Source organism: Sturnus vulgaris, chromosome 2 (genome assembly GCF_052056855.1).
Source record: "Sturnus vulgaris isolate bStuVul1 chromosome 2, bStuVul1.hap1, whole genome shotgun sequence".
NCBI lineage: Eukaryota > Metazoa > Chordata > Aves > Passeriformes > Sturnidae > Sturnus > Sturnus vulgaris.
The window spans coordinates 44208138-44235180 of NC_142244.1; the positions used below are offsets into that span (position 1 = coordinate 44208138).

Here is a 27043-nt window from a genome sequence, read left to right on the forward strand (position 1 = left end):
GGGGACGCGCAGAGCGGCGCGGCGGGGCCCGGCGCTGTTGGCGGTGCGGGCCCGGCGCTGACCCGGGCGCTGGATGGAGCTCGGCGGGAAGGCCGGCGGGGCGGCGCGGGGGCAGCTCCTGGCCGGGGCCCCGCAGGAGCGTGCGGGAGGGCAGCGGAGCGTCCCTGTGTATCCTTGCTGTGCCGGGCGTCTCTCGGGGCCGGCCGAGCCCTGCTGCGAAGGAGGGCCGGGGCTGCGTGGGGCCCGTGTGGGGCGGCGGCGGGGCCGGGCGGCGATGGCCCAGCCTCCGCCCTGCCCCGCGGTCAGGGACCGCCTCAGGGGTGTCTTCAAATTGAAACTTGTGCGCTGAGCGGTTTTATCTGCTCTGGGAAAAACTTCTCTAGCAAGTTCGGAGTTTTCTTCTTTCCCCTCTTCTAGGAGACTATGCCAGTAGGAATCGTGTTTTCCATCCTAACTTGTGGGTTCTTGTTTTTTGAGTTTTAGTGGTAAGAACTACTGACACAAACTCTTAAGATCGGCCTGCAGAGTGCTATTAAATAACTACTGGCGTGATGCAGGACTGATCTGGCTCTGTGGAGAACTTTCATTTAATTACGTTAATCAATTTCACTGTAAACAACTAGTCCTTTAGGATGTGGGGAAGTGTTTACTATTTAACATTTTCCCTGTCATACCTACATCGTTATGTTACAGGTTTGTGTAACTACACAAAATGTCCCTTCCAATGAACATAATAAAGGCGGGATTTTTCAGCTGGTAGTGTGACAGATGAGTGCAAAGCGTCTCCTCAAATCCCTTTAAAAAGCAAAATGCAAATTACATTTTTGCTGGATGAGCGTAAAGTTAGTTATGATTGTAATATACAATTTTAGGACCTCCTCTGTATAAGGTAAATCACACAGGCTATTCTGTTTTTAATGAGCTGTTCCATCGAGTTTCTATTGTCCTTAACACGGTCTTAGGGATAGAGATTTAATATTTCATTTTGAACAAGATTTACAAGAGGAACGTAGAGCATTGAAAGAGGATCAAAAAATGCATCGGAGCAAGGCAATGAAATATTTGATGGAGACAAACAGAAGAAGGAGGCAAGTAACTGGGGTTCTTTTAACAGAGGATTGTAAAAAAAAAAAAAAAGAGAAAACAAAAGCAAAAAGAGTCAAAACCTTGAGACAGATCTATATATCTCTACTATTTTCATGTTCACTTTGATAAATAGCTCACTGCTTTGACCTAGATGAATCTACGCTGAAAAGTTTCACAAATCAAGTTTCTTGCTGTAGGACAAATAAAATATAAAAAGAGCAATATTCTGTTTAATTGCTAATTTTTGGAAACGCACTGTAGTCACATCTCATATAAACTAAAGGTAAGTAGCACTCTCATCCTGTGGCTCTGATCTGCGTTTCTAGTGTTTTTTTAGCTTCGATGGATGTATGGAAAATGCACTCAGCTGTACAGTGTGGGCCAGCAGAAGGCAGTTGTTGCCTGCTGAAGTGTGTGCTTTTGTGTCTGCGTGGCGAAACAGCTGCACAGCCTCCCCTTTGTGGAGAGGCTTTGTGCTTCCACTTCCCAAAAAACACAAAGCAACATTTTTCTTGTACAGGATTATACTTATAATAAAGTTATTTTGTACTGACATTTTAAACAGAGCTTTGCATAGTTTGTCTTCTGCATAAATGAGAATGCAAAGCCATGAAATATTCTGTGACAAATGGATTAAGTAAATTATGCACTGAAATGTCTCAGTCGAGTGCTGTAAGTAGTTTAATGGGCACAGAGAAAGGTCTTTTCCCTCACACTGAGGTGGTGCTCACACATAAAGGGGGCTCAGCTGTGTGTACTGGAGCAGCAGATGGGTTCCTCCTTGCAAGCCCCCAGCCTCAGACCAGCTTCCTGTGCCTCTTGTTAACGTGTTAATGCTCGTGCCCCACAGCTCCCCTGTCAGATGACTTCTGTTGTACAATGTTTACTTATGGCTTATGCTCATAACTCATAAGAGAGGTGGTATATATTGTTTATATTGCCATTTTAGCCTAACAGCATGTGCTATCAACTTACCTTTGAAATATAAAGAAAAATGGAAGAGATATAATCGCCTGCGGGTAATTAAAGACAGAGTACAATCCACAACCTTTGCAGATAATAAACTGAGTCTCAGTTGAAAAATTAAATACCTAACTTCATTTTCTGGAACAGAACCACTGCAATGCTACACATCTCAGATGAACACTGTTTATTGTATTACTGGTCTTGAAATATTATACTCTAATGTAAAAGCAAATACCAGACAGCCTACATATTTTTGACAGACTGGTGTAGTTAAAGTAATACTCATGGATACATGAATACATTTCCATATGTATTTCATTGCAGCCTTAAGAAACACAGTATAAATCCAAGTTGCTCAGGTGAGCCACTTAAAAATTTAGATACGGTATTCATAAAATGAGGCCTTTCAATTTGTGATAATTGAGAATGGCATAATTATTAGTAAAATAAGCAGTTCAAACGGAAGTCTGTGGTAACAAGTTTTCTCCTAATAACTGAAAAGGAGTGAGTTGTTTAATTTTTGAAAGATAGCAAGTGCATACAATGTTATAAGCTGTGACATGTATAATTAAAAATTAAAGGTCACTGCATATGTGCAAGAGAGTAATTTGAAAATAAAGTTCCTTGAATCTAAATATTTTTTCCTGGCAATTATGCAGGTAGGAATTGATTGATCAACCCTCAGGTCATGTGTCAAGTCTGTATGAGCCAAATTCCGTTAGCTTTCTTACACATGTAAAGGTGTTAGATATGATGATGGTTCTCAAGGGTAGCATGACGTTCTTAAGCTCCACATTCTCACCTGGCAGCACCCAAAATTCTCCCTGCCAGGGCTTACAGGCATATGTTAGGAGTTATTCTTGGCACTACTATTACATTATTTCAAAAGAGAATTTCTATCTTTTGTATTTTTTAAATGGAGAGTGTGAAGTGTGACAGTCCATTTTCTACCTCTAACCTTCGCATAGAATAGTTGAGGTTGAAAGGGACCTCTTGAAGTCATTTGGTTGAACACCTTCACTTAGAAAGGGCCACCTAGAGCTGGTTGCACAGGAACAGTTTTTGAGCTTCTCCACGAATGGAGACTCCACAGCCTCTCAGGGCAATCCGTGTCAGTGCTGTCATCCTTACAAAAAAAAAAAAAAAGTGTTTCCTGATATTCCAAAGGAAACTTCTGTGGCTCAGTTTGGTCCTGTCAGCAGGCATCACTGAAGATATCCGGCTCTCTCCCCTTTGCACCTTCCTTCCAGGTATTTAAAGGCATTAATAAGATTCCTTTGAGCCTTCTCCAGGCTGTACAGTCCCAGATCTTTCAGCCTTTCTTCCTAGAGAGATCCTTCAGCATCTCTGTGGCCCTTCATTGGACTGTCTCCAGTGTGTCCATGTCTCTTGTACTGAGGAGCCCAGAGCTGGACACAGTCCTTCAGCTGTGGCCTGCCTAGTGCTCAGCAGAGGAGAAGGATCACTTCCCTCTACATGCTGACTGAGCTTTGCCTGGTGAAGTTCCACTGACCTTCTTTGCAACAAGGCTGGTCCCTTCTCTCAAGTAACCAGTGCTGCAGCATGAGAGGAAATGGCTTCAGATTGCACCAGGAGAGGTTTAGATTAGATACTAGGAAAATTTTCTTCATGAAAAGGGTTGACAAGCATTGGAAAAGGCTGCCCATTGGAGTGGTTGCATGTGGTATACTTCAAGATGTAGTTTAGACATGGACTTGGCTGTGCTGGGCTTGTTGTTGGAGTTGATGATCCTAGAGGTCTTTTCTAACCCAAATGATTCTATGTTTCTATGTTTAATGAAGGTATTGAAGAGGAGTTGGTCCATTATTGACTCAGGGTTTACCACTGGCCTCTATTAGGACTTTGTGTCACTAATCACATTCAGACTGTTCATATTCCGACTCACTCTCTGCTAATTCAGCCTGTAAAGCACCGTCTCGTTTTTGAGGGTCATAGGGGAGATAGCAACCTTAGTAAAGTCCAAATAGACAATACCTACTACTCTCCTCTCATCTACAGGACTGTAATTTCTTTGTAGAATTTTATGAAGTTGATCAAGCTTAACCAAATTTAGTGTCAATCTTAAGTTTCTAAATTTTCTAGTAAGAAAATAAAAGCAGTGAATTCCCTTTAGGAAGAAGCACTAGAGAAAATACAGGAGAGTTTCTCCTCTTTCCTTAATCCTGTGTCATTTAAGTTAATTTCTTTCATATTACTTTGTGGAGGAAAACTTTTCTGGGGGTTTTTCTTTGTGGGTTTTTTTTTCAGGAACCACCAGCAGACCTCCTTTAAACAAGGTTGTACCAAAGCACTTTTAAATCTAATGAGTCCTGCACATGCATATGCAAGATTCTAGCAGATTGAGGTCTTCTGTTTTCAACCTTTTCTATATGTACTTGTAATGAAATTTTCCCTGACAGTCTACTGTTGATTTGTTGTAAATACTTCTAAAACGCAGCACCTTCATCATTAAAAATACTCATCTTCTACAAGCTTTTAATTGGTTTAGTAGTAAAAGACAAAACCATTACTTGCTCAGAAAGAGCAAGGATAGCTTTGGAAATAAAAATCTCAGTAACTTAAATCACAGATCCTTTTCAACCCCCCTGATGTCATCTGGGTTTTTCTGCATCTCTTGTACTGAATAAGCTCCTTAGTTTTGTGTTAATAGCAATAATTCAACACAGCAAAAAAACCCTAGCCTACAGTTTATACAAATTGGCTGAGTATCAAGAGTAATTTATTGTCTCACTGATACATGAAGTTGCAATTTCAAGATCAGATTAAGAATCAAATATTCTCTGGGGCAGTAGCTGGCAGATACTTTGTTTAAATAACAGTATTCTGGAAATAAGAGCTACTGACTAAGTACATACTTGATGCAAATGAACAGGATATCATATTTTATGTTTCTGTAACACACTGCTTTCTAAATACCAGCTGTCAGTTTTGTTGGGGACTATAGACTTCATGCTGTTACTGCTCAGTGCAAAATGTGCATCCCATTTTACTGTGATGTTACTGTCTGCAGGTAGCTGGTTCATTCTGGAAATGCAATTGTCTATGTGCATTTTAAAATAAACCTTACAGTCAGTTATCTTGGCTCAGCATTTTGAATTATCTTGAAATAGCTAATCCATCTGTTGAACTGGGGAAGGAAATCTATATCGGTTTCCAATCTATTCCCAATCTATTGTTCTTTCGTATGCACAAGCTTTGTGCTCCACCTACTGGCTGATTAACTTTGATTATTTAATAAAAGCGCTTTAAATCATTCATCAGTTTTGTCGATAGAGAATGAAAAGCAGTCTACAGCCAGAAATACAAGAACAATGTCAGCACTTGGTAAACAGAGAGGGCAGAGTGTTAAGAATTTTGTATTACTTTTTACATCAGAATGGAACTGTGAAAAGTAGGTGATCACTGTAACCATGTGGACTTGAAATGCAGTATTGCTATTTCTGATAATGGGCCACAGGATTGTGCTGAATTTGCAAGGCCTTGGAAAAGATGCTTGCCAAGCTTGCTCTCTGAACTTTTCTTGACCTGACAGCAGTTTGTTTTTCTTGGTTTAGCTGCAACAGCAATTTCTCTAAAAGACCAGGTGTCTGTGGCTAATTTATTTTGCTTTTGTTTATCTTTTTATTGTATGACCATAGTTTAATATAGGTAGCAGTAAGAAGCAGTTATTCTATGCAGAGAATGAGATATTTATGACTCTAAAATAATGAAGCAATATAGAGAAATGCAGGCCTGGTACAGTAGCAGAGGCTTTGCAAGCTGGAGGTGCAGGATGTGGCATGGAGGAGTACAGGCCAGGGATGGTAAGAGATGGCACACGGGCTTGGCACTGGATACCACTTGGCTATACTCATCAATAGTCAGCTAAAGAAATGCAGAACTAGATCTGACAAACCTGGCTTTAGTGGTAACGAAGAGAAGAAAATAGTATGTAACATACATAGAAGCACTATGTATGGAATATATGGAGGTACTGTGGAGCTACAGATTGACAATGATAGAGCAGAGGTGTAAAAGTGTATTAGCAAATATAAAAATGACTCCAAGTGGATCCTAAGATGAGGGAGAAGAAAGTATTTACACGAAGATCTTGTTGGTCCTGCTGAAGGGACTCGAGATGCTGCCAGTTCACCCTAACACTCCAGCACAACCAGAATGAAACTACAAGCCTTGGCATGCCAAAGAGCAATGCAAGAATGAGCATCGGGAAAAGGGATAGAAACTCAATGTGTGAATAACAGTTCAAACTGGTTTATCACTATTATTGAGCCCTTTTCTGTATAGATATATTCTAACAGTATTATTATTTTTCAGTAACAATCCTGGATTGATAATACTTGGACTCCTAAGATTTGAATTATGCTAACAAAAAAAAAAATGCTTGACTATATGAAGTTCTTAGGTTTTGCCTATGAACAAGACTTGGAATGTGACAACTGGTACATAGTGCAGACATACCCCTGTGGACCTTTGGGACATATTGCAGCCCTCTGTGAGCCCGTACAGTACTGTAAGGGTTGGTCCTTCTGAAACTCTTGCAGCAGTTTCAGGCTGTCTTTTTGTATTCAGCATTCAATAATCAAAGAAAATGAAGGAATAGATTCAATATATGTTCCTGGTCTTGGTAAGTGTCTCAGATAAAAAAGTTGATTTTTGGGCAATTTGATCCTACTTTAGTCATTGACATTAGTCATCTCCCTACCTCAATTTAGAAATTACTGTGCACTGTTTTGTAAAATGATATGGCAATGGAAGTATAATATCAACTCAGTATCAAAAGGTTCATTTCATAGCATTCCATACACACCGTATATATTCCTTTATTAATTATCATTTTCGTCCGGGGCAGTAGTAAGCATTTACTCCACCTGGGAATGTAGCATCTATCACTTCACTGTGAAGACAATTTAATAAAATTATCCAGGAAGTAGCTCCACCATCTAGTCATGCTGTTTTTAACATAAAAATGCCTTCCACATAATGTCTATATATGTGAGACAGCTAAGTATTTTCAGTTTCGTATTCCAAATTCTCCATAAATATTTTGGCAGCCATTTCAAAAATTGCTGCTCCACTGGGTTGTTTATAGTAGACAGAAAAATTGGGTTAAAAAAACACCAGTCAGGAAATTCTTCTGCTAACTATCCATCTTAAAGCCACACTCTTTTGCCAATATGACATCTGTGATATGAACCTAAGTTGGTGGCTTAAGGAGAGTGCATGAACAAACATTTGCTTTAACTGTTTTTCTGTAAGATGTAAATGTGCATTCTTAAAATTATTTATTTTACATAATGAACCTGGGTGTTACAATTTACATTCTGCCAGGTTAAGAAGTTAACAAGGCTTCACTGAATAACTTTGATTCATTGCCTTACATTAAAATAAGATCCCTTTTTACTCCTTCATGTCTTAATCCAAACCACATTGTGATCATGATGAGCTGTGCTGAAAGAAGACCTCTTGCATCAGCATTTAGACTTGCTCATTCCCAGCTATATGGAACAACAGTCCTCTTTTTAATACTTATTATTAGGAATGTGGAAGAATGCAGCTAAGTCATATTCAAAATAATATTTAAAAAAATAAATACTCTGTCAGAATTGACTTTTTTCCTTTTTGGAGTTAATCGCTGGAATTACTCCAGGTGTAAAGTTGTAGATTTCCCACATGTCTGAATTTAGCAACTACAGTTCAACTAAAGGCCTTCTTGATCAGTTTCTAGAGCTATTAAAGGGCATCAAGAAGAATGTGTTTAAAGTACTTACGAGGATAAGCAAGTCTGTTTCCTCTCTTGTGATTTTCATTTAGTCAAGATAAAATTGCAGATTTCTGTATTAGATTTTAAGGTGAGTGAAATTCAGGAATACTGAAAGTGGACAATGAACTCTAGTTCTTTTAGTTCTAACATGCTTTGGCAGGTATATGAGTTTTCAGAATAGTGAAAGTTCTTTGTCTCTGTCTGCTATGCTTTGGCTTCCAAGTGGATTAAAGTGGATATTCCTGTATAAGTGTGTACTTGGGAATTAGTTGGCAGTTTTTCTATTTTTTTTTAACTATTGTGCAATTACAGCCTTTAAGCTTTCTAAAATAAAAAGTACCTATTTCAAATCATTTTTGTGTTTGTTTTCCCAGGAGATCTGTCATCACTGTGAAGGGATACTAGAGAGGGTCACGTTGAATATTTCAGTTTGAGCTTTTTCCCTGAAAAGCAACAGGAAGAATAAATAAAATAGCTTGAGTTAAGGGGTAGCTCTGTGAAGTAGCAGCTTTGCTCCATTAAGCAAGAACTATGAAGCAACTTCTAGTGATTAGAGTTATGGGATGGTATCTTATTGTGATGAGAGAAATTAAGAACATATGGCTAACCATTTCTTTACACTAATGCTGGCTGGAGGGGGACCCTACTTAGTGTACTAGTGACCTGTTAAATCACATTTCTAATACACAGATGGGAAGTTCCCAGCTGTAGTGATCTTTGTATGGCAGGCCTGGGAAGTTTCATGTGAAGACCATTAATTTTATATTATTACTGCTTTTAGAATAGAATGTTTCCAGGGGTGGGGCATCTACAACCTCCCTGGCTGACCTGCTCTAGTGTTTCACCACCCTCACTGTAAAAAATTTGTTCCTCATATCTAGTCTGAATCTACTCTCTTTTAGTGTAAAACCATTAAATATGACTTGCCTACATAGGCACTGGGCCAATAAATATGCTGGGTATATTTCACTCAGGGGGCTAGTTTATAAGTAAAACTTGATGATTCTGTCAGCAGGAGAAAAGATTCCAGAGAGCTTCATGAAGCTCATGCCTACTGAAGGAAACTTTTGTGATGATGGTTGTTTTTAACTAGAGCCTGCTTTGTTTTCCATCCAGTGAGAGGACACATTTAATGTATTTTTTAATAATAACAGATATTGTCAATTATAATTTCGTGTTACTTACTGTTTTATCCCATTTTGTGCTGCCAAACCAATTGTCTTTCAGGAAGATTCTTAACAGCTACAACTTGATACTTACTCTTGCATATTTATAGATAAAAGCTGTAGTCCGTTGTGTTATTTTAAAATAACAACTTTTAAACTGTTATTATTTCCCCAACAACTTGTGAAAAGCACGCACAGAGCATTTGCAGTTAACCTTTCTACTATCTGCCCACTGTGATACACTTATGTGGTACTGTAAAGGCTGTTGTAAAAGTCACATTGTGACAAGAACTGGTCGAGTCTGCATGTTAATTCACATATAAAAAAGAATAAAATCCCTGGTTGAGGCTAAAAATAAAAATATGTTGTGACTCTTCTTCACCACCCACTGACCCATTTATATTCCACAAATTCAAAAAACCTGGCTGTACTGAAGTTAATAGCATTTAATTTATGGACAAGCAAGCTTTTGTACTAAAATGGCAAGTTGGTAAGCAAATTACTAATATTTGGGTAAATGTAATTCATAAACATAGGAATTATCTACTTTTGCTTCTCAAATACAGAGCCTTTGAAGAAAGACAGAAGGAAGAAGAAGCAAAAGAACAAAGATTTAGAGAACAAGTTCTGCAGCAGAGGAAAATTAAATTTCAGGAGGCAACTGCTAAGTTCCGGCATGCTCATCAGTCTTTGTCTCCACACAAACAAACAGGTTTGTCAATTAAAAATTAACCATTATTCACAATACAAGTGTTTTTATATTCACAGAATCAGAGAATAGTTAAGGTTGGAAGGGACCTCTGGAGGCCATCAGTCTTTTCTATTAGTAAACAGAACAATTAACTTCACTCAAATAATTGAATTCACAAAAGCAAAACAACTGACAAGAAGCTCAGACCTGATACATGTGACAATTGGGTAGGGGAAATAAAAGCAGATTTCTTTTTTCTAAAAACCGTACTGTGAGATATTTCACTATATTCCAGTCACAGTAAGTACATGACCTCTTTGAGGTGTTGTGACTTCCTGGGTTTTCCCCACTTTTTTGACTGCAGTGTGCTTATTGGTTGCAGTACAGTGCTTTCACAGCTGAGTGAGAGGTGTTACAAGGCCACTGACAGTTACTAGAATAGTGTAATGATCCTGTCTTTGAACCTTTGAATATAAAATATTCAAAAATGTGCATTTTGTTTATCCTTATGTAAATTCAGTCCCAGGATATATTAATATGATACATAAGGTTTTTTTTCTGAATTAGTCCACTTTCTAAGCTATTCTCTTGCTGGGAAGCAATGATCAGTTCAGCTCAGTTCCTGCTTTCTTGGAATCAGTGCAGATTGGCAGGAGTTTGTAACAGCATTGGCCAAGTCTGATTTCCCGTCAACTTTCCAGTGTTCAAATGCTTAAGATATGGTCTATTACTTAGGTATTCTTTAACAGATTTACTCTCCCAACTGCAGTTGTGCCAGCTGTGAGGTAATGTCTCTGACTTCAAGATCAAATGTCAGATTAAAATTACAAAATAGAACAGTACTGGCTTAGGGCTTCTGCATAGCTCTACTGACAGCCCAGACTTTGTAGCAATACAAGGAATCACAGTCTTTTCTCTTGGTTTTCGTTTATAGAAATTCTGCCTCTGCTACTCTCTACCTTACTTCTATTGACTTGAAAGTGGCAATACATTGTGCCTGTCTGGACTCCTTCTTTCCCCACTGGTTCAATTATTAAATTACAATTTAGCCTCTATAAAATATCTACAAACCATAACATTGGCTTAGTGCATGAGTGGAATAATCATGATGTAAAAGCAAAGCTAGATTTTTTAACCTTGTATTTTTTCAACAGTGCAGTTTAAAAGCAAATAGCAAAACTGTTGAATACATGGGTGACTCTAAACTTGTAAATAGACTGAGATTTTGTTTCAGAGGAACTTGAGGTGCTCTTGCATGTCTAATAATGCTAAACTGCTGTGTTTATTGTAACTATCTGGACTTAGGCTTGCAAACTTCAGCAGCTTAACCAAACTATTTATGGTAAAATATTCCAATTTTAAAATACTTTCTCCCCGTTTTTTTTTTTTTTTAGCTCTGATCTCTCCAGTCCAGACAAATGCAGCTTTTCAGTTAGAAGAAGCTCTTGAACAAATTAAAGGATCAGTTTTAACACCAAACTTAAACAAAATCAACTTCAGGTAAGCATTCCTGTTTACTCTGATGATCAAAGGAAGTAATTTTCTTACTGTATTCAATAAACAGCAGACAATTACCTTTAAGAAATTGTAGGACATTTCTCGTGTGGCAAAGAAAGCATTTCTGTGAAGTTTTCCAATGAAACATTATGCAATTTCCTTGAGTTGTTTGTCTCCAATTGGTAAAACAGCATAGGAGATGACACAAACCTTTTCCCCTCTGTGGAATTCTGGGAATAGTCAAGACTAACTCAGTCTCCAGTCAGTTATAGTCCAACTCAGATTGCCATGGTTATCAAGCCATTTGCTATTCTCAGAATTATTCCGTCTAGGTGATTTCTTATCCAGATTTTTTTCCTTTTGACATTCAAGGATACACTAGTTTATATGTTCACCCTAGGATCTTCTTTCCAGCTGTCATTCCTTTATATTTCTCATTCTTTATGTAAATCAAGAGCATCCGGGTAAAAACTTGACCTGTAATTTCATTTTATATCACATAAAATTTTATTTGCATACTTTTCATTCTACCCAAGCACTAAAATACCTTGACTTATAACAGAATGTTCCTTCATACATTGTTTATTTATCTGCTATATTCTCTACTGGTTCCTGGTTATCCCTTTCGTAATCCCTCATTTCTTTCTTCATAGCAGCTCAGGGGGTTATTTTCATTGTTGCTTCTTTTGTTATTCCTTTCTGCATTTCAGTTATTTTCTGTATGATATAAATTGTGCAAATGTTCAGAATAGAGATAAATCCTGTCTGAAAGAGGTCTCCCTACTTTGAGGCTTCAGTGTTCTTTATTGTGACATTAATACTCAATTTGTTTACATATGTCTTCTGATTAACACATTTTCAGGTGATAAATTGGTCAGTTAAGAAAATATTTTATAACTCATCGAGTTTAACACTCATGCTACTTTCTAGTCAACATTCATGGGAAGACTGCAGCAACAAAAACAAAGAAACAAACAAGAAATCTACCTGTTATAGCTAAGTTTAGTTTATGGCAAAAAATGTCGATGTTTCTGACCCCTGCTCCAGGTTTCCTGATCATTTGTCTCATTCCACTTATAGACTTGATTAAGGACAGCATTTCAGTGCCTTTATCATTTCTTTCTTTATTTTTCATCTTTTTTCAAACTGCTTCTTGTGCAACATATTAGTATCTCAGGACTCATACAAACCACTTACTATTTTTTACAGTGCTATCACTCCATTTTTATTCGTTTAATTTTAAAAATTCACTGTCCTTTGATAACGATAGTGCCTTCTTTTTCTGGTTTTCATTTTCTTAACCTGATTTCCTAAGGAAATTAAATTTATATGTTCATACTCTTTTACAGTTTGTTTTCCCCTTGTAACCAAGTTTAAGAGAGAGATAAGAATCTCAAAGTTAATTATATTTCTCTAAGTTTGAAATTAGAAATTGCTCAAGGAAAAAAGATGAAAATAAGTGATGCCAGGGTCAGAAAGGTTTAAGAATTGAGTCCACAATGATCTATTTGGAGGTCATAAGACAGCCAGTACAGATAAAACAGAAGAGCATTTTGAGAAGGTTCTAAACAGTGAAGAACTCACAGTTCTGAGCTGTAAAGCTTTAAACATTTCTTATAATTCCTTTAATTGGAAATTTTGGGATGGGTAATAACTAACTCATATGAAGTAGTAGATACCTTTCTATATTTCTGTTGCTTCTTACAGTTCCATAAATGCTGAAGCCAAAAGTCTTGTGTCATCTTTAGAATTTACCCTTCCTCAGAAAGAGAATGCATAGAATTCATTGACTGTCTCCTCTAAAAGGAAGAAATGAATACTGTATTAAGTATGCAAGATAAATAATAGCTTCAGACCTAACTGAATATCTGTGAATTTCAAAAGATTCTAGAATTCATAATGTCTGTGCTTTAAAAGGTGTAAAAAATACATTAAGCAATGGAGACATATTAACTCCTCTTGGAGAAAGCTAAAGTCCCGAAACACCTAGTAAGTGTATGCCATACTGCAGTAAAGCCATTTTGCTTCTAGTAGGGTTTAGTTATTACATGCTAAAGCAAAGATTTTGGAGAACTCATTAGCCAGCAGACACTGGGATGTTTGTACATTAGGTGTGTAAATGGCATGCTGCTCTTTTAACAAGATATATTTCCCTGTTGGTGTTTAAAATTGCTGTGTTTGATGAAGTTCAGTCTTGGGGTATAAACTTTAATATGACAAATCAAAAATGGTCTATAGAAAAGTTGGAATGTTGAAACTTTTATAAATATAAATGGTCTAAACATGTAGAAATTTTTATAAATATGAATTGTTGAAGTAGTCAAATAAACATAAAGAAAGTTCTGTGTGTCCAAAAAACCAACAAATCAGATTTTTGGGGGTCAGGTATCAGTCAGTCTGGTCCACAACAACAAAAAAGTTTTGGGATAGGGAGGATATCTGCCATGCAATAGAAAACAGCATGCAGTATTCTGAGTTCAATAAATAAATATAAATATAAAAAATAAATTCTGAGTTAAATAAATTAATAAATAATTTTGTTCATCAGCCATCCCATCAGAAATAATAAATTCCATTTTAGGCTCTCCTTAGGTCTCTACAATTAAGCCAACATTTTTTGTATAAAATCTCCTGAAAAATAACTATAATCTTAATGGTTTGAAAGTTTCCATTTTCCATTGCTCTAAAATTATAAGTGTTGTGATAAATTTAAAAAAAAAAGTCTTTTTATTTACCCACTTGAAACAGATCCACTGAAAAAAGAAGGGATAATTTTAAGTGTAGGAAGAGAAAGCTCAGAAGAAAGACCTTGAGCTGAAGAAATGGATAGAAATGGAGGAAAGAGGTTATTGAATTTCTGTACATTTGTGAAAATGTATCTTCAGCTAAGAGCTGGTCAGAGGGCCCAATTACAGTAGCTACTCCAAAGATTTTTTTTTGTCAGGCAGCAAATACCAGTTGTTTAACATACCACAATACTGACATTATACGTGGTTGGTAGATTTGGATACTGGATACTAGAAAGCCTTCTCGCTCTTTGAAGTAAGAGAATACCTGACAGCATCAATATAGTTACAGTCTGAATAAGCCAACTTTAAGGAAAAATAAAGCCTATTTTCCTTTTTGTTTTTTCTTAAAAAAAAAAACAAACAAAAAAACAAACAAACAAACAAAAAAAAAAAACAAAAAAACAAAAAAAAAACAAAAAAAAAAACAAACCCTCTATGTTCCGTTTCTCTAAATTACCATAAATTACCAAACTGTTGGCTGACATTTTCCATATTAATGCAGCCTGAGGCAGTCACCCAACAACCCAATCAGAAAATTCTATTTATAAATAACAGAAGAGAAGTTTTAAAATGGAAAGTGTTGGACACTCAGATAGTACTAACAGCATTTGTCGGGCTTTTCATCATGTATTGATGGTGTATACTTTTGGTAAGAAACACATTTAAAATGTACAGTTGATGCATAGAAGTAAGAAAAAGTAATAATTTGCTTGTTTGTATCAAGAACCACAGATGACGCTTCATCCTCATCAGCATCTAGAAGAGATTCTTTCCATCAGAAGCAGAATTCAGCAATGTTTGGCAGTGATGAAACAATACAGGAGAGCAGCAGAACACACATGGATAGTCACCAATTTCTCTTCCAGAAAAATCTGAAAGAAATACAACAGCTCCTTGAAAAACAGCATCTCAACAGTTTGGAGGTATGATATTTTCATTTTCATGTGATTCATTGCAAGATGGTTGTAAGTGTGACAGAAAGTTTCTTCAATGTGATAAAAATGAAACTTCTGTTCAGCTGTCTTTTTGAATTAGACAACACAGGAGGGTACATTGTACTATGCCTTATCAATAGATTATTTTTAGTAAAATTATACATATTTTCCAGTAAGAAATAAAAGATCTTTAAAAATATTTGTAAGAATGTTATCACAAGTTCATCCAAGATATGTTGTCCTTTTTTTCCCTGTTTATGTGAGATTTGTATGTCAGACTTCTTATCTCTGACACTGGTAGCCAACAGTCGATCATAGGTGTCTTGTGCTACCTCTGAACTTAAAATGCTGGTTTGCAGTGCATCCAGGTTTCTGCTGTGCTGATTGTGACAGGTCAGCACAAAATGCTATAGCAGTATAATGATGGCATGTCAAATGTTGGGGGATTTTTTTGTTTGGTTGATTTTTCCCAGTGTGTGGTGATACTGACTTCAAGTCTCTTGAGACCCTTTTTTGTCATCTTTGGAATAGCTGCTTCCAGCAACGAGCTTTTTCTGCCTGAAGTCATTTTTAGACCAAAATCAGTTTAAAAAGTCACCTTTTGAGAACTAAGCTCTAAAGTGATTTTTATTTGTGCATCTTTAAGTGTGATTTTATGTCTCAGTGTTGTCTTTGATTTTGGAAATACTGTCGTCAACATTACATTTTCTGGAAAAAAAGAGGGCATACTTTGAGGCTACTCTTTTATTTCTATAATATCTACTGGTATCCAGAGTCGTGTTACCAGAAATGACCTGGACTCCACGAAGCCTGTCCCTCTATTTTGGTTGTGGCTGGAGGCATCGAATCATTGGTGGCCATAGAGCAAGGGCTTTTCCTTTTAATACAAGTGTATGGATAATTTGTGAAAGACTTGAGAGAGTTCAGATATGGTTTGATATTGATGTATCTAGGAGCATTCATCTCTGCCTTTGTATCTATTTTGTTATGATGGTTAAAATGCATGAAAATCTTGAGCAGCTGATGTCTAACAGAAAATCTCAGTCAACTGGAATAGTTTGTACTGGCAGTGCTCTTTCTCATTTCTAAGCATAAAAGAAGGAAGAAAAAGTGACAATTTATGGAAGAGAGCTGATAAAACTGAATTCTAGATAACCACTTTACAAAAATAGGAAAAAGTCTAAGCTTTTTTTTGAATAATATCCTATTTGCATTTCACTGGTAGAGAGTTTGCAAATCCCTTCCTAAATGATGATGCTGAATTTGGCAGTAGCTGCATTAGAGCATCTTAGAATTAGAAAACAAAACATGCTCTCTCAGAGAAAAAATATATAAAAAGATTCTTCAAATTGTATTTTATGACTTCTATATTGGAGTGTTTTATCAAACAGAATTATCACTTTCTAAGTGAATTCTAGGGGAAAATGGCTGAGTCATGCATAATTTTTTGCTTTCAGTTTTTTCTAAATGTTATCATCAACTTTGGACACTGCATATAATATAGGAATTTGTTTTTACAAATTAATGTATTTTTGAAAATACCTGTAAAAATTTTTGCTTTTGTTTCCCAGAAGGTATTTTTCTGTTACCACTAGGGGTTGCTCAGCTTCTTTCCTCTGATGAATAATTTCAAAATGTAAATATTTATATTTCAGATATTTGGACTTGCGTTCTTAAAATTGCATGCTTTGGACTGTGATTAGAAAAATAGTCAAGAAAGCTATTGACCTTGTTCTAAGGCCTGAGTTTTGGAAGTTTAATACTTGGATTGTGCTGGTGTCTGGTGTGCATGTGCATTGTGACTTCCTGTTTTGTGAAATAATATTTTTAATACTCTAATAAAATCTATAATTTATAATGATTTAGAATACTGTTACTGAAATCAATAGACTTAAGTAGTCTTGATACTGCCTGTTGTCCAAAGTAATTTCTGAAATTAAAATATTTCACTGTGCACATGCTTTGCAACCTGGCCATCCACTGAGATCCTTTGACCTCTCTTTGTTTCTGTTTTTACAGGCCCAACAGGATTATAAAGATTCCTAAAATTCTTTACTTTCCTACAGGGTAATAAAGTTCTATGTGAAGTTTTTACCAGTAGATTTGTTGTGTTCCATGCTTTTCTAAATATTTGTACAGATTCATTGGTAAGCCGTGGGTTTTAGTGGCTTCTACCATTTTCCAAAATTATTTTGTGTAAAGTATTGAGAGCAGTAGATTTTGTTTTGTGCAACAGTTGCATCCAAGCCACTACATCAAAATTACTGTTTTATGTGTATAAGCATGATCCATTTTGAAGAATTTAATATTGCTAACTTCATTCACAAAAAAAGGTTTTGTCTCGCCATCTTTTCCTGGTTTTATGCATATATAAAAAAAAATCTTTAAGGTGGAGCTGGTAGCATGGTCGTTAGCTAAAGCTGCATGCAGCTTTTCACCAAATGACATTAGACCTAAGGTGCTTAACATTTTTTTTTAACTGTTAACTCATTATGTTGAAATTTTTCATTTCTGGTATCTGCCTTGAACTGAATAATTTAGAAAATTTCCACTAAATGGCTCAAATGAGACAAGAAAGAGTATTGTTCAGATATTTTTTGTCTTTTTGTTTTTGTCACCTCTTCGATTTCATGGCCATGCAACATTGTTTTGGTCAGTACTGTATTTCTAGGCTCTACCAGAAAAATACATTATGCCTGAATTAAACTGATAGCATAACATTTTATGCCTATTATTTCATTTTTTAAACAAAGTTCTTGGAAGAACTAATTCAAGACAAAATAGCTATAGATTATCACATGGAGATTGTATTTTCCTCTTCCCCCTTTATATGACCATAATTAGGTTCCTCAAGTGGTAGGTGTAAAATCCAAATTTAAATCCCTTTCCAACTGATTTGAAGCAGGGCTTTTACCTTGGTTTACTGTTTTTTCTGAGCATATTGTGCAGCCATTGACATACTCAGTACCACTCTTTCTATGGATACCATTCCCCTTGGAAGAAAACACTTCAGGATTGAAATAGGAATGAAACACTAGTATAATTTCTCAGATATTGCAACCCAAACCCTAAGCTCAGCAGGTTATTCTTATATTATGTCTAATACAGAAAAAAAATTGTATCTTACTATACTGTGTGTGTTTATACATGTTACATGTAAAATCACATAAGTCTCTGAGAAACAATGAAGAATATTTTCCACTGAATGGCACGGACATCACCTGCCTTGCAGGAGTTCACTCGTAAGACTGTTAGCTGTTTGTGTTACTGTGCTTTTGAGTTTCAGTGTCTGTGAAATTGAGATGTTTCAGGTAACTGGTGGAAAAACTGTAGTATGACTGGAATGAGTTAACCAAAGATTCCTTCTGCAAGAGGTGTTGTGTCAGTCTAATTATTCAGAGCCATAGGCAAGACCAGCATGGAAAAAAGGAGTGCTGTCTACAGAGTCTTTCCCAAGCATCAAGAAGTTTTAGAATGCTCAAGGCTAGTTAGTGGGAAAACAGACTCTGTCGGGGAGGCTTAGGATAAAATGGCATTGAAGCAGAAGTTAAACTCGGTTTTGTAGAGACTATTCAACTACTTGAAATAGATTTCTACGGTCACCTTAAATATAGAAATGTTGGCGATTTTTTGACTTGTAAATGTGAGTGTTAACATTTTTATGTTGATCATTTAAATTATATGACAGGCCTGAGTGATTTCCTTATTTTCCTCTTGGCAAGAGGAGAGGGGTTCAGTTTTCATTGGCTTTCAACCAGTATTGTGACTAACGGCTATCTTCCACATTATTTCAGTAATCCAGAATTCACATGTGCTATAAAGACAAATGGAAATGTATCTCCAGACTAAATTATTTTACCCAAATACTCCAACTTGTTTTGATTGTGTTTTCCTCAAAATGGGTTTTGAGGTTTTGGGGGAGGTTTTCATAAAATAATTTATTCTAAACTTGTGCTGTATAAAATCACGTGACAATCTTCATACCGACCATCTGGAATTCATTCAACAGTGTCTTTTCTCAGTTCAAAGCACTTCTTGAACAGGTAATACTGTAGGATTGAAGCTGAAACAGCTTTTCTGTACAAAAGGGGTTGTTTCAGAGTTGTACTAATACATGGATAAGGTTTTGTTTGTAGGTAAGTTATGATTGTTATACATACAGCATAGCTCACAAACCACAGCAACAAGGAAATTGATAGTGTCCTTTAACATATACACGTTCATTTTTTACAAGCATATAGTTTTTTTATAAGAATTACCATACATATTAGTGTGATTCCGTTTTTGGGTTTATGTTCATATACATATATCCATGTGTGTGTATGTGTGTGTGTGTGTGTGTATATGTGAAATATATATAGCTATGCACTAAAGTATTTTTACTATACTTCATGACTGGTTTTGGAGGGATTTGTTTTACTGCAGCAGAGTAAGATGTTCATAAATGTAGCTGAAAGAAAGGAAGAAAGTAAAAAATAGCAGTATCAAATCTTCAGTGTACTGCAGTTACAGTAAGATGTTTGCTTGCAGGAAGGGACTGGAAGATGTAAAGTTTGTGCATATGGATCTACCAGGATGCTGCATTATGCTAATGGGGTATTATCTACCCCATTATACTAGGGATAGTATATACTGGTGTCTCAAGGGGATGTTGGAAAATCTATTGATTTCTCACAAAGATTAAAGTATCAATCTCCAAAATAATTTTACCCCTTTGAAGATGACAGAGCTGTGTTTTAGGTTTTTTAAAAAAGAGAAGACTTTTGTGAATTGTAAAGCAACAAAAAATTCAGCTACTTTTTTCTATCTTAGTATTCTGTTTCTATCCTAGTGTTCTAAGGGTGGCCTGGATACCCAGGAGCCTAGTCAATTATTACATTTTTCTTATATTAATAATTATAAACTTGCAGCAACACTTCTGTGGTATCTAGTAACCTGAGCTTTGCTGGACAGTTTATGCCCAATGCTTCCATATCTCCTTAAGGAAGTATGGTTCACAATAAATAAAGTACAAAATAAAGCATCAAACCAAACACCCAAAATTCAGAGGACAAGTATAAGCAGAGAGTAACTGGGACCTCTTTCAGAAAACTGAAAGTTCATATAATAAACAAAGAATTGCACTATTTCAAACAGTGGCAAGATTTTTTTTAATTAACCTTTAAATTTGGTTGGCTGTTTATGGAAGGTTAGATGCTGAAAGCTTGTACAAGTTTTTATAAATCAAATCTGTGAAGTTCTTAGGAAGAATGTGTGTCTTGAAAATATCTGATTGAAAAAAGTTGAATTTGTACAACAGATAACATATAAGTCAAATAATTTTTTTTTTTCAAGATAAGTGATTATGTTAATGAAGCATGTGGTGAATGTTGGAAATTACATGAAATGGTCTTATTAGGTAAATTTATTTCTGGAAAGATACAAATATAAATAATAGAAAATGCTTAGATACATCTTTTAGCCTTCTGGTTGCCCTGTATGGAGTCAGGCTTTGTACTCAGTGATCCTAGTGGGTCCCTTTCAACTCGGGATGTTCCATGATTCTAAATGTATTTCTGTATCTTACCTTTAGGATTTCCTTCCATAAATCCACCTTCTGCCCTGGCTGCTGCTGTGCAGTGCACAAGAGTGGGACCATGTTAAAAACTCTTCCGTCTTTACAAAGTATACTGCTAAAAGAAAAAACAATCCTTTTTCATTGACTACAAAAATGGATACTATTTTTTAGAAAATAAAGAGCTCTAGTCTCAGCTGAACAAGAGATTATTTTAAAAATTGTATTCATACACTGATTAATTCAGGAACTATGTACTAGTCAAATAATATTAATCTATTCTTTTTTTACTGATGTTATGGCTCCAGTTCATTCAAATCTATAATCATTCAAATGATTATTAGTTAAACACTAAAGAACTTCTAAAATTCATAGTTCATATCCATGTCCAGTATTTCTCTTAGAAGAGAAATCTGCCTTATTGTGGTTTTTAATTATGCAGTCCCATGATATTGTTACATGACAAATTTGTGGGGTAGAAGATGCCTGCTCAAATGGAATTTATTAATGGGTTAGAAACAAAAAAATAAGGGAACAATGCTTTATGGTGCAGACTGCCTCAACATTTAATAATTTAAAAATTTTAATAGTATTTATACCTAGCATTATAAATTGTACTCCTGGAATTGAATGACTAGATTAGTGTGTGAAAGTTAGACAGCTGGGACAGGGTACCTGAGAAACAGCACTCTGAGTACTGAGATGCTAAAGCAACAGAGACAAGTTCAGCTGAAAATCTATTTCCTACACAATTATACACATTTACCTCAGGGCTTATTAAGACTGAAAATCAGAATGAAACATTGGTACTCAGGGTTCAGATCGCTTTTCTTTTAAATCTTCTGATAGCATGGCTCACTGAATTTGCCCATATGCCTGTGAAATTAGAAACAAGTTCTTTTTATCCTGAGAAGTTTGAACCTGCATTTCTAGCATCCTGTGACGATTTTCCAAACAAGCAAATCAGGTCCTTTCAAAAATTCATAGATTCATGGATAGGTACTTTCTGTATCCTTAGTGTGGGAGGAGATCAGGCACCTAGGCATCAGACAGGGAAAGACAGAGGTGTTGATAGCAAGCTTTTCTCTGGTCATCCTATACCTTCATAGCTTATTCGGTGGGTTTGGCACAATGGAATGGATCTCTTGTGTAAGGTAAGCACGAAAATCCTTTCACAATGTAACTTGCTCTCTTGAGTCTGCCCAGATCTTCTGAGGAATAAGTATGTGCAGTGCTATGTACCTAATGTTTTTCAAACTCTTATAGAAATGAGATTTAATTTTGAATGGACTTTCCCATTCCATAGTTGATAAATTTGAAATGAATTGTTTAGGTACCTCACTGGCTTTAAAAGTTAGTTTTGCATCTAACTAAGTTCAATGGTGTCTTTTACTTCATAGTCAATGTCAAGTGTAACATGATAAATAGACATATATTAAAAGCAAAGAATTTCTGTAAAGAAACCGGTTGAAATTATCAAAAATAGCAAGTAGTGTGAGAAATGTGAGGGGCCTCAGTTTTCAGAACAGGTAGCATTTTTTTAGGATTTTATCTTCAGAAGAGTGTTCCCATTCACCTCTTGGAATTATGAACAGTCTGCACTTCTTTTGCGAAAAATGTCAAATACACATGTAGCAGCTCTTTAGTGTAGTGGCATTCTGACAAAGTCCTTTGGCAGAAAATTCACTGTCAGGTTCACTAAAAATTTTACTTGTTGCTATGTTGTTCTTTCACTGGCCTTATGAAAGATCTCAGGCTCATGTTTTCCCTTTGTTTTAGTGCTTTACTGAAACAAAATTGCTTGACAGCTGTTCTAAGTTCTAAGAGATACAAGTGACTTCTTTAACTTATCAGAGGTATTCCTTTCCTAGGGATGTGGATATGTGTGGGTGTTAAATTTCATGCATCATAACATAAGATAATGCAGGCAATAGGCAATACAATAAATTGTACTTATATAACAGGAAAAATGCAAATCCAGTAAATAACAGTATAGTACTCTATGAACATTTTGTTTTCTTATCATCCTATAATATTCTCACAGATTAAGTAAAGTTAAGTCATTGAGATTTCCAGGTTTATTTCCCTGCATTTATTGATAACTAAAAAAGATAATTGTTGAATGCTTTATTATTTCTGCAGAAGTTCTCCTAATTACGTATTTTTACAAGGAAATGGGACATTCATTTGCATTACATAGCAGTCTAAAATGGGAAATATGTAAATATTTTAATGAGAATGTTAAGCATCTTTAATGTGTGAAAGGATGAAATTATATGATGCAATAAAATAAATGTAAATTAACTAAATTTGCATGAACTAAGTAAGAGTGAGTGTGTGTTTAAATGAGAACTCCTTCTTTGTTCTTTTGCTCCTAACATTTCTGGATGCTACCTCAAGATTTTGTTTTCCATGGGGTTTTGCTTTATAAGGAGCATACTTTTTTACACAGTGTAGGAACAAGTATTTTTTTCAACCTCTGGAGCATAACTGCGTAGAATTTTTTTATCTTAATTTTTAAAAGTTGGAAATTTTCTTGCACCCTCCAGATTTATCAGCTTAAACTAACCTGCTATCAAGAGGTTTTTTTAAATTGATCATTATAAAATTTTTTCTGTCTGTCATTTGAGAAACACATGTTTTGCTACACAGGTGCAGTTTCCAAATTAGACAAGAAGTAAGCCTGACAGCTGTAATTTTTTTTCACTGGTTTTTTTTTTCCTTCTGAATCTTTCAAAGTTAGTTCTTAAATTTGTCCCTATACAGAAAACTCTTGAGTATATGCCTCTTGCTTTTTGGGGGAAGTTCAGGCAGAGGTTAACAATATAATTTAGCTAAAAATAAAGGTTAATAAATAACTAACTAAGTGCTACTTATTCTCTTCTGTTAGGACACTGGTTTCTATAGGTTTAGTTTGAAAATGTTCCCTAAAGGGATCTCTCCCTACACTTCTTTCTTTGATCTTCTATTTAGTATGTTTATCTCAGATCATAACTATAATGGAAGACTGCACCAACCTCTAAACATTTAGTGTAAGATAAGATTTAATTTAATCATAAAAAGTTTTTCAGGACTTACAAAGCTTTTTCTTCTGCAACTTAATATATTTGTACAGCTATAAAATATACAATATTTATATATAACAATTTTATTGGAATAAAAAAGATTTACAAAAATGTGTTATTATTCACTAAAGAATTCTGTTTGGTGAGTTTTCAAAATGTGAATTCTATGTCATTGCTAGGGGGTATATAGTCACTCACCTAGGTTAACAGATTTTGCTAGTTGAAACATCTTCCATTTGAAGTCACTAATAAAAAAAATCTTTATTGCATAAGATTGCATATCTAATTCAGCTTCTCTTAATTTTTCACACCAATTTTGTCAAACATAAGGTTTAAAATTACTTTGCTGCTGAGCTGTGTGAAAGTGAACTTTCAGGAAAGAGCATATGAGACTGAAAATTGTTGACATGTTTGTTTTCCTTTATGTTCATGTGTATTTTGAAGTCTTGTACATAACAAAGTATGTATTTTCAACCATGTCAGCATCTGAGTGCTTGGAGAGAGGAGTAATAGTGAAGAAAACATTTGTATAGTGCATGCACACAGTTGTCCCACTGGTGTTTCAGATGATGCCATTTGCTGTTTTTCATCACTCCATTAAAATTTAGTGAAAAGGTTAGGGAAGTGGATGAGAATCCCTTATGCCCTGGAACTTGATCTGTCCTCATAGGACAGGAGCTATCTTCTTCTTTCTGAAAGACTTGGAGTTTCACTGAGGGGAGTTGTTAATCACTGTGATTATGATAACCAAGAGACTTTTCTGTGTTTGCCATGACAAGGCTTAACTCCTCATCACTTGTGGTGCTTTGTATGGAAAGAAATATACTCAGTCTAGTATTATGGAAAAGTTGCAGTTTAGGGTAGATCCCGTATCAAACCTTCATTTTAATGGATTCTTTTTCAATTTCTAACTCAAGTACCCTTACAGAGGATGAAAACCACCCAGTCTCATAGGGAAATTCAGAAACAGTACTGTTGTTCAGGTAAATCAGTTCCTCTTTTAATATTGCAGAATTGATATATACTTTAGGATTACATTTGCCGAACTATGCTGCTCTCTCCTCTGGTTATCTTCCCAAACTATGTAATTTTCTTTTGCAATTTAACACAGGTAAATTTGGACTTGATGGAAACACTCAAGGAGATATGACCCCGAGTCATAAAAGCACTAGGTTCAATATTGATTTGGTCTAAGCTCTCATTAATGAAAAATTATTATCAGCAAAACCACATTTCTTATAAATCTGAGAGTTTGGTTTTATGCCTGTATTTCAGAATTTTCATCAAGAAGTCAAAGAAACAGATGATTCAGAAAGCCTGATGAGCCTTGACAGTCTTGAGGCTGGAGAACAAAATGGAAATTGCACAACACAGAGTGAATCATCTTTTACCACACAGTGTGACTGTGCCCTGTATGATCCAGAAAAATGCCAGACTAGGAATAATGGTTTACTTCACACAGATCAAAGTACTTCTAAAAATGCACATCTAAATAATTGTCTGAGAAATGTAGATTTGCTACACTACCACAACATACCTATTCATGATCTTTTAGCTAAATATAATGTTCTAACTCCTGCTGAACATGCAAACATTTCAGAAGAGGAATCATCTGCTTCTCACAGATCTAGAAAACAACCTGCAGAATTCTCTACCTCTGGTAAGCAAAAGAGCTCTGTAAGTAATGCATTTAGTTTTCTGCAAAATAGAAAAGACAGAAGCAAGCCATCTTCTGGAACAGCTCGCACATTTACCACTGGTCATCCTGTTTTCAATCCTATCAGAGCCTGGGACAGCCCTGATTCTTTTCCAGGAGAAAAAAATCAGGATCCGATGCAAGATCAGAGCTTTAAAATGACCCCACAGGAGAGAACTAAATCTATGCAAGCATCCAGTCAACCTGTTGCAACATCTGTAATCTTATTTCGTAATCAGGGATGTTCCACTGGCATTCCCAGCACAGTTGATGTGTTACCAAAGGACAAAAACATCAGTACAGGCTTTTTAAAAAATACCTTAGGAAAAATGACTGAAACAAAAGAAGAAAATATTAAATGTATGAATGATATTATTTCAGAAACATCTTTGTTTCAGGGCATACCAAATGCCTCCGTTCTGTTGGAAGTTAAGCAACAGAATAATAAAGGAGGAAAAGGAAATATAATTGAAACTATGTCACTTTTACCAGATGCAGAGTTCAATTCTGACACTCCTGCACAGAAAAAAATCCTGAAAAATAATATTCTTGAAAGAAAAAGAACAAAGTTATTCACAAGTATCTTAAAGAAGGATTCTAAATATGAACCCAGTCATTTTAAAGCTGCGGTTACAGACCATGGGATCAGTTTTGGAACTCAACGTATGTCATCTATCAGAGACAGTTTAGAACTGGCAAAAATAAAAAAGAAAACTGCAGAAAATGAAAAATGCAATAGGAAGCTAAAATGGTGTGATCAAATTGACCAGATAATAATAGAAAATAATGAAAAATGCTATGAAAAAAGCATCAGTGAAATATCTTCTTCACAGCTGCAGTGTATTCAAACTGCAAATAATGCTCCTAAGAACAATTTAAGTATTGTTGCTCAGCCTTCAAGCCCCATGTTCATAAAAAATCATCAGGAAAATTCTCATAAATCAAAACCAAATGTTAATACTGAAAAATCAAATAAAGAATACCCATCTCAATATATATTTACACCTACAGGATCCTTTTCTGCGAAGAAAGCTTGGATGGTATCAAAAGATGAAACAAGTAAACCCCCAGTATGTAGCAATAATGCTAAAATTAAAGAAGGTGGTCAACTCAAAAATAAGGCAAAACTAGCCAGTAGAGCAACATCTGTAAGAGTCCAGTCACGTTTTATGCCCAAGAAGAGAAGAGGCACCATGATCCAACTGCAGTCAGCCACTGAAGCCAACAAAACTCACAAAGCTCCAGGGAAATATCTCACACCTCACCCACCTTCCACACCTCTGCCGGGAGACAGAAGTGTTGAAAACACAGCCAGCCCTGGGTGTCAGTCACTGCCGCCTGCCAGCCTGCAAGCTACCAGTGCTAGCAACAGGGATTTCACTGACAGGCATGTTGTGCTAGCAAGTCAGGTTTTAAACAGGAACAGTGCAGAAAACAGTGAGAAGGCTGCTGGTTGTGCTGGGTTGGTCACTGCCATCTCTACACCTGACTGCAGCACGGCCAACTACAAATCTTGGGCAAAAAATACTTGTTCTGTAAATAATGTTCAGGCAAGCGCCTGTCAAGATCATTCAGTAACTTGCTCTGAGAAAAGACCTGTTAACACAGAAAATGGATTACATCTCTATCATATCCCAGCAGCTGGAAAAACAAGCACCTTCTGGCACAGAGCACATTCTACCCAAGCTCCAAAAGACTCTGCTACTGGTAAGAGTCGTGTTTCTGGGTCTGGGGTGGGGAGATGTTCAGACAAAAGTCTTCAAATACATCACAGATTTGTTTTCAGTTAAAACATCCAACCTGTCATCCATTCACA

General features: G+C 36.0%; 1 protein-coding gene across 6 annotated transcripts in view; it reads left to right on the forward strand.

Moving 5' to 3' along the window:
- The first annotated feature begins 73 nt into the window (after positions 1 to 73).
- CEP126 (centrosomal protein 126) overlaps positions 74 to 27043 on the forward strand; it is a 71804-nt gene continuing 44834 nt past the window's right edge. For all 6 annotated transcript variants that reach the window (XM_088159407.1, XM_088159406.1, XM_088159409.1 and 3 more), the window contains exons 1-6: positions 74 to 168; positions 963 to 1088; positions 9567 to 9712; positions 11086 to 11191; positions 14702 to 14900; positions 24807 to 26934. In XM_088159407.1, the coding sequence (XP_088015533.1) occupies positions 74 to 168; positions 963 to 1088; positions 9567 to 9712; positions 11086 to 11191; positions 14702 to 14900; positions 24807 to 26934 (2800 nt within the window). The remainder of the gene's footprint in view (positions 169 to 962; positions 1089 to 9566; positions 9713 to 11085; positions 11192 to 14701; positions 14901 to 24806; positions 26935 to 27043) is intronic.